Below are 9,179 nucleotides of genomic sequence, written 5' to 3'. Positions count from 1 at the left end.
CTGCTTCAATAATTTACAGAATAATAATAATGGTTGAGTAACAACACTGGGCACTATAATTAAAATAAAATTACTGCTTCAATAATTTACAGAATAATAGTAATGGTTGAATAACAATACTGTTAAATTTTTCAATCCAACCATCAATACTTGTGTGTCATTACTTCAAATTCCTCCTCACTGATCATTCATATGGAGAAATTTATATATGGAAAAAAACGTGCAACCATGATTCTGGACTACATGAAAATAATACGTACCCATAATAATAAGCAGGCTACCAATTAATGAAATGGGGACGTTTTTTCTGATAGTTCCTTCTCACCCCACTGTGCATCATAATAACAGGAAAGAAAATGAAAGTTTCAAGGAGCAATTACGTTAAACATGAGTTAAGTCATGAACGGAGAATTATTTTCATGTTGAGTCATGCACGGAGAATTATTTTCATTTAGGCCATACGAGTTACAATGTTTAGCACATATATGATTTGACTTAGCCATTAACCTTCTGTATATAACACATGTATATGATTTGACGTAGCCATTAACCTTCAGTGTATAACACCTACCAATGGAGGCTTCTAAGTTTGTTTCCACCCACAAACACTTGGCATTGTTCTCAGGATTGACCCTCCGTCTCGAACACCATTCTCTCCAATTGTTGAGAGCATGCTACTGCTCTCTGCCAAAGTCATGACAGAGAAACCACTGGTTCTTGCTCGGATTCAGATCGATGCTTTTCCCACCAGAACCCCAGAACTGACTTCCAGTTATGCGTGGTTCTCCTCTCGACCTTCTCTGCACAGGTGCTCTCATCTGTCACAGGAGGGCCGCACCATCGGATGGTTTCCTTTAGCAATACATGCACCCAGATAAAACGAGGGTTTGATGTAAGGGACGTTTCCGGCTCCTACAGCCTTGGTTTTTATGAGCATTTTCTTGTGTGTTTGCCGGTAAAGTTACAACTCGCGGCACTATGGTGGTAAAATCACAGGGATACTCCTGTAGCATCTTACCCACTATTCGAGTGTTAGTTTTGTTCCTCTCTGTTAAAACTATTTTGACTATCGATTTTTTTGTAACAGGTACCTCTATTTCCCTTGGCTACAACAATGAGGAAAAGGGGTCTGGTTAAGGCTTTGTTTCTTAACAGGGTTTGCCTCTGCTTCCACGTATTTACTCCGGCATCCTCAAGGAGTTAAACTACTTATTTATTCTTGGATTGTTCTATTAGTTTGAGAATGGATGATTTTAAAAAAATGATTATAAATTATTTATACATTTAAAAATATATCCTGTGCACTATAATTAAAATAAAATTGTTGCTTAGAATAATAGTAATTGTTGAATAACAATACTGTTAAATTTTTCAATCCAACCATCAATACTTGTGTGTCATGACTTCAAATTCCTCTTCACTGATCATTCATATCCAGAATTTTATATATGGAAAGCAACTTGCAGCCATGATTCTGAACTACATGAAAATAATACGTACCCATAAGCAGGCTATTAACCAACTAATGAAATGGGGACGTTTTTTAATAGTTCCTTCTCACCCCACCCCACTGTGCATCATAATAACAGTAAAGAAAATGAAAGTTTCAAGGAGATAACAGGAAAGAAAATGAAAGTTTCAAGGAGCAATTACGTTAAACATGAGTTACATCTAGCAATAGTTGCCTGCACAACAGTACAAATGCAAATGCAAGCAGTGACGGTAGCAATCATGAAAATTACATCTATTTGTTTTGTATATTTTTTTAATTGAAAAAATAGCATTTTGTATATTTTTTTTAATCGAAGAAATCGCATTTGAAAGGCATATATAGTCTTGCATTTATAATTTTTAACAAAATTAGACCACAAGATTTTTAAAACCAAACCTCACCACAATTTCAAAATACATATTAAAAAAAAATTCAACCATGATTCTGAACTAGATGAGAACAATATATATTGTCTACAAGAATACAGGCTATATTGACCAACTGATAAAATGGGTCATTTTATGATAGTTCATTCTCGCCCCCATCGTGCATTGTAATAACATGAAAGAAAATGATAATCTCAAATTATGTCTAATAGTCGTTGCACCATTTGCAGCAACATTCCAAATTCTGGCAATTATCCCAGCAATGTGGAAGATTACAACTATGTTGGCAGAATTGACTTCCAGCGAGCAGAACCAAGGTATGAGTGGTTCTCCTCTTGACTATACGTATGAGTGGTTCTCCTCTTGACCATACCCGACTTACTCGCTCTCAGTTTTGGGTTGTGGTTTTTCTGTTTAACTTCTAATTCGACCTTCTCTACACAGGTGCTCTCATCTGTCACCGAAGGGTCCCGCACCATCGGATGGCTGCCTTCAGCAGTACGTGCACCCATATAAAATGTGGGTTTGATGTGAGGGACGTTTCCAGCACTTACAGTCTTGGTTTTTTTGAGCATTTTCTTGTCTGTTTGCAGGTGAAGTGCCAAACTTGCGGCACTATGGTGGTTAAATCACAGGTATACCCTGTAGCATCTTACCCTATATTTCAGAGTTAGTTTTGTTCCTCTGGCTACAACAATGAGGAAAAGGGGTCTGGTTAAGGCCCTGTTTCTTAACAGGGTTTGCCTCTGCTTCCAGGTATTTACTCCAGCACTATGGTTGTGCTTCCAGGTATTTACTCCGGCACTATGGTGGTAAAATCACAGGTATACTCCTGTAGCATCTTACCCTCTTTTCCAGTGTTAGTTTTGTTCCTCTGGTTACAACAATGAGGAAAGGGGGTCTGGTTAAGGCCCTGTTTCCTAACAGGGTTTGCCTCTACTTCCAGGTATTTACTCCGGCGTCCTCACCTCACGATGTAGCTGTACTGTTATAGTTTTCTTGTATAATTGACTCTGTCCACAGACAAGAGAACAATTTATTTCCTATTTATGAGAACAAAGTCTGTTTAATTATCTATGGGACTAGATCTGCACTTTCAAGGTTAATGGTTATACGCTTTTATTGTTATGATAAAGTCCATGTTATATCTGTGTGTTGCAGCATAGTTCCTTTCAAAGATTATTCATTTTTTGGTTATAAGTTATAATATGATCTTCATTGGGTTCTGTTAATAGGATTTGTAATTTCAATAATACAACTGATTCCTCTTGCATGAAACTGTTTGGTATCCAGTCTTATTTGTATGGAAATTAATACTAAGCTCCTTATATGTTGCATGCAGAGTGTTATTCTCTTGAAAATGGAAAACCGCCCATAACTAGGAAAGAATTAGGTTGGAAAAATCTCTTTTCATGCTCTCATTTTATTACTGCACAATATTTTTAATTATAACAATATTTTTGTTATTAAAATTCTCTTTCATGCATCCATTTCATTTCCACATGAAAAAACTTATACAGAAAAAATTTCGTGCATACATTTTATTTTGGCAAGAACAGATTTAAAGAAAATTTTACGCTAATTTAGCTAAATAAAGTTCATAAATTCACCATTTTCTGATCGTTCACTGATGCTGAGGGCTTAAAACAAATATTTTATTTTAGCAAGAACAAATTTAAAGAAAAAATTAGGCTAATTTAACTAAATAAAGTTCTTAAATTCACCATTTCGTGATCGGTTATTGATGCTGAGAGCATAAAACAAAGATTTTATTTTAGCAATAACAGATCTAAAGAAAAATTTAGGCTAATTTAGCGACATAAAATTCATAAATTCACCATTTCGTGATCAGTGACTGATTCTGAGAGCTTACGATTTCTTTTACCTTTATGCCATTACCGTCATTCAACCGCATCGATGATTGTCCTGCAGGTCGATGATTGTCAAATGAATTGCAGGTCAATAATTACATAGCTCCAAGGATCTTGCCACAAAAAAGAAACTCGTTACAACGTAATCAAATATGGAATTGGGTGTTCTGTTTTGTATGCGAAAAGGGAAAATGGGGAACCGAGATGAGATGAGGGCATGAAAATGCCAGCGTAACTAATGGAATACCATGGTGGAGATGTCAAATGAGACATTCCCTGGACAGGAAATCCTCTTTGGCAGGGATACGCAGGAAACTTGCTAGACAGGGACGGAACAACAAGAGGTTTCATGGATGGATAAGATAGAGGAGGACGATATTCTGCGAGGCAAGCCATGGCCATCTACCTTCTCTCAATCATTTGCTACTCCAAGAGGGTTCGCCGCTCCAAGAAAAGGATCATTCGCTGCTCCAAGAGGGTTCGCCCCTCCAAGAAAAGGATCATTCACTGCCCCAAGAAACGGATGAATTTTTTACTGTTATTTTTAATTATAACAATATTTTTTATTAATGGTGGAAAACAGTTTAATCGTCTAACATAAGATCGGATGGATCATGGTAAGACACGTAAGACAAGAGGAGAGTCGATTTCAGAGGGAATGCCTTATGGCGTAATAAAAGTTAGAAGTGGCAATGAGTCATTTATTTATTGGTTATTAGTTTTATTTTTTTAATTTTCCATTTTCAATATAATAAACATTTAAATAATATTTTTATAATAATTAAAATAAACAAATTTTCGTCTTTTTAGACATAGTGGTTTTTTTATATGCGTTATAGCTTGGTTTTCTTAGTTTCCTCGGTTTTTAATTTTACAATATTACGTTGAAAATGTCTATATATTCTATAGAATTTCTTTAAAAATTGTTCATATCTACATAACATATTACATTATTGACTAATTCACTTCAGAAGGGTCAAGGTCTAACTTGTTCTCAGGTGTCACCTATTTGTCACGAGTTGCTCCATTATTTCCCTCCACGCCTGCATCTACAATATCCTGCAAAGACAAAATGGGTTCTAGGGAACCTTGTTTTCCTTCATCCTCTGAGCTCCAAGTCGTCTCTCTCTACCTAGTCCTTAGTAGCATAGTTTTTGTCTCCATGCGAAATCATGCGCTCCATTCGAGCATGCGTCCAATGCAATTTATTGTCCAACATCTTTGCACAATCGTCCCTCTTTCTCCGTCAAATCCAATCTCTTGTTCGACAATTCATACATTCTAATTAAATTCTTAAAGAGCTTCCCTACTACATTCTTCCAGTGACCGAAATCCCTGGGAGCGTTGCAATTCTTCATCACTATTAGAGGCCAATTCTCCATAAGAGGATTCTGTAATATTCCTAGTTAGCCATGGCTAATTGGAATATTCGATTTTGCCCAATTTTTGCCTTCTATAGTTATTTATAAATAAAAAAGTGAGGACGGGGGACATAATTCACTTTAAGAATAAAAAGTTACTTCCTAATAGCACAACGTTGTGACTTAAGGAGGAGCCAAGGGGGGCAAACGGGGACGCAGAAATGGGGCCCATGCAAACACATGGAGAGATTGCGCAGGAGGGAAAGAACACATGGCAAGAGGGGAATCACGCAAGAGGAGGTGAGCATAAGGATTGTGAGAGGCAGCAGCTATAAAATACAGAGGAGCCCCCTCATTTTGGATCATTCAGTTATGTGCATTTTGAGTTAGTCGTTTCGACTTCTAAGCATGCTGGCTGTTTAGCTGGTCTGCAGCACTGTTTAGTGCTATCTCCATTTCGGAGATCTCACCCTTAGCCCCAGGGGACTTCGAGTGCCTGCTCAGGCAAGGTATTTCCTTTGGTATTTCAGCAGTAGTTTTATCATCATTTCAGTAGCAGTTTCATCAGCATTTTGGAGGACTGTGCAGCACTTGGAGAGGGACGCAGTTCTTTTTGGTTGTAGTGCTGGATTGGGGTTTTGTAGGTGGAGTTATGCTAGGAGATTGAGCAGGGGTCCAACTCTTGTCTCATTTGAAGGATTGTTGGTAGGGTTTCAGGCAGCGTTTTAGGCAAAGGTTAGAGGGGTTTTCTATAGTGGCAATGTGGGGCATTGAGGAACTGCGTAGAACCCCAAGAGGGTTTTTTTCGAGGGTCGGCCATTCCAGGAAAGCTTTCTAGGTTTTTCTGGGTTTATTGAGTAGAGCCTGAATCCAAAGTTTTATCTTTTTCTGAGGAGGGGAGCATCCCCAAATCATCATTTGTTTTCTAGAAGCAGCAGCAGCACAGTAGCAACATCCACGTAGAGAGGCCATTCTTGTCATTCTAAGAGTATTTCTTCACTTGCCTTGTGCAAGTCGAGGTGCCATCTGTCTAATCACCTCTTGTACTTATTTTATTACTCAGTATAATAAAATGGCTTAGCATTTCTCGCTGCATTTCTTGTGTATCTGCTTATATTTCCGGTTTACATTGTTATATGCTATTCCACTATTATTTTATCACTTCTGGGTTATTATATCATTTGCACATATTTGGTTGGAGTTTTTGTTGGGGTTTGAGGAATATTCTGGGTTAGGAATATTATAGTGGTATCAGAGCATAGATCTGACTCAGCCTGTGGAGCTAGCAATCTATGACACCAGGGGAAAAACCCTACATTTGTTACAGAGGTAGGAGGTACATAGACACTGGACGTAGGTTGGAGAATACCTACAAGGAGGGAGACTGTGTTCCTGTGGTGGACGCAAAACAGGTAGAGCCTGTGGTAGACGCAGAACAGAGAGAGCCAATAGTGGACGCAGAACAAATGGTCGACAAGGACGGGAAGAGATTTGTGGATATGCTCCTCAAATCAATGCAGGATCTGTCGAGGCAGATTGAGGTGATGGGACAAAGATTCATGACAGTAGAGGCCAAACAGCATGAGAGCCCACGAGTTTTTCAGATTGGTGAGGGATCAGGTGCATCAAATCACTTGCCAGAGCAGCGTGATACTGCGCAGCAAGTGGCATCACATGCCCCTACACGCTCTACCATGCCCACTTTCTTAGGAGCAGACACGAGGGCTGTAACCTAGCAGGAGGAAAAGCCCGGACATATGGGCGATTATTTTGCAGAGTACCAGGACTATGGGCAGGAGTTCAGGGAAGCCCTCTCATTCAGAGATTTTGTTCAGCTCCGGTGGGATAGCAGACCCCGCGACCATCACAGAGGTACCGGCATTACCATGATGGCGACACCCACCGGGCAGCGAGTAGATTCCACTTGCCTACGTTTGATGGTTCATCAAACAACTCAGCAAAGTCTTGGGTGGAGAAGTTGGACATTTATTTCCAGCTTAACCAGATGTCGGAGACAGAGGCCATCAAGGTGGCAACATTGCATTTGGACAGTGAGGCCCAGGATTGGTGGTTTCATGGGATGGTTACACTTGGGCACTCTATAGTGACGACATATGCTGAGTTTACTAGGAGATTGATGGAGCGATTTGACCGGAGGGATCTAGAGCAGCATTTTGTTGAGTTGACGAGGCTCAAACAGACAGGGAGCCCAGAGACCTACATTGCAGATTTCTTGAGGGTCTCCGTGATGGTGCCAGACCTATCCACGACACGGAGGGTCTATATGTATGTTGAGGGGTTAGCAGAGCCACTTCAGGGTTTAGTCCGATTCACTAAACCAACCACACTCCAAGACGCTATCTACAGGACCTGGGACCTACAGGATGTCTTACCTAGGACCTGGACACCTTACCCCCAGAGACAGACTTTCCAATCTAAGGGGAAGGATGTGAGGATTCCACCTCAAAAGGGGAATCCAGGACGAGTGCAGATTGACGATGATGTCAAGAGGGAGCTGAAGAAGAAGCAATTGTGCTTCACATGTCAGGAGCCATGGACACCAGGGCATAGATATGCTGCTGGCAAGGCACATTTCATTGAGGTCTTCTCCGAGAGTAGTGGAGAAGAGGATGACAAGGAGGATGTGGAGGTAGGAGATAGCCATGCCATATAGGGACCTTTGCCACCTCCACCACCAACAGCAGGTGGTGCATATTTTGCACCCACCGGAGGGGCCCTTGCAGCGTTGCGAGGAGTTCCCAAGTATCTGACGCTACGCGTACGAGGGATAGTATGTGGCCAGCGCGTATCAATTTTGGTTGACAGTGGGGCAACCCACAACTTCATCGATGCACAGATGGTTGAGCGGAGAGGTATTCAGACAAAGAGCTTCGATGGGTTTTCAATATTGGTCCTAGGAGATCAAACCATGACATGTGCTCGTTATGTCCCAGAGCTTTCAGTGACGATGGGCACCTACACATTGACTGACCACTTTTTCGTGGTCAATATTCTGGACACCAACATGATACTGGGTGTTCAATGGCTTATTACTCTAGGGAAGGTTACGACAGATTAGGAGACCCTAGAGATGGAGTGGGATGATGAGAAGATAGGGAGGCATGAGAAGATACGAGGACAGCACACATATCCACCTCAGACTGTGTCGGCCCATCGGATGGAGGCAGTCTTCTGGAAGGGAGACATAGAGTGGGTAGTGGAGCTGCGTGCATCAGAGGCAGGGACTACAGGGCAGACGGTACTTCCAGAGATCCATTCCATCCTTGATTGGTATGCCATAGTGTTTGGAGTGATTCCACCAGGACAGCCACCGGATCGGGGGTTTGAGCACACTATCGAGCTTGAGCAAGGCATCCAGGCAGTGATCACCATCCCCTATAGGCATCCCAAGGCCTATCGGGACGAGATAGAGCGGGCCATTCAAGAGTTGTTGGCTCTTGGGCACATCCGACCGAGCACAAGTCCTTTTGCTTCTTCTGTGGTGTTGGTGAAGAAGAAGGACGATACATTGAGGATGTGCATTGACTACAGGGCCCTGAACAAGAGGACACTGAAGAACAGGTACCCCATACCTAGGATCGATGAGTTGATGGATGAGTTGAGAGGAGCACGGTTCTTCTCAAAGATTGATTTGAGATCAGGGTACCACAGATTCGCGTGAGGGAATAGGACATTCCCATGACCGACTTTAGATGTCATTATGGGCACTTTGAGTTTTTGATGATGCCCTTCGGGCTAACCAATGCCCCAGCTACATTCTAGTCTTGCATGAATCACATCTTCTGTAGTCACCTGAGGAAGTTTGTGTTGGTGTTCTTTGATGATATACTCATTTACAGCAGGACGTGGGAGGATCATCTCCAGTGTATTGAGACAGTGTTATGCATCTTGGAGGAGCAGCAGTTCTATGCCAAGCTCTCCAAATGTGAGTTCGGGTTGACGGAGATGTTATACTTGGGACACATCATTGAAGTGGATGGAGTGAGGGTCCACGAGGAGAAGATTAGGGCCATCAGAGATTGGCCGGAGCCGAGAAACGTGACAGAAC

General features: G+C 41.4%; 1 protein-coding gene across 1 annotated transcript in view; it reads left to right on the top strand.

The window, feature by feature from the left end:
* The first annotated feature begins 2,079 nt into the window (after nt 1-2,079).
* The window catches only part of LOC149223414 (uncharacterized), a 33,434-nt gene continuing 26,334 nt past the window's right edge, over nt 2,080-9,179 (top strand). The window contains exons 1-4 of the mRNA XM_089387904.1: nt 2,080-2,195; nt 2,323-2,380; nt 2,472-2,513; nt 2,616-2,702. Coding sequence (XP_089244030.1) covers nt 2,080-2,195; nt 2,323-2,380; nt 2,472-2,513; nt 2,616-2,702 — 303 coding nt within the window. The remainder of the gene's footprint in view (nt 2,196-2,322; nt 2,381-2,471; nt 2,514-2,615; nt 2,703-9,179) is intronic.

The sequence above is a fragment of the Pinus tabuliformis genome, chromosome Q, assembly GCF_031772625.1.
Source record: "Pinus tabuliformis cultivar Carrire ecotype Pingquan chromosome Q, CPIR1, whole genome shotgun sequence".
In the NCBI taxonomy this organism is placed as follows: domain Eukaryota; kingdom Viridiplantae; phylum Streptophyta; class Pinopsida; order Pinales; family Pinaceae; genus Pinus; species Pinus tabuliformis.
This window is presented reverse-complemented; position numbering and strand designations above follow the sequence as displayed.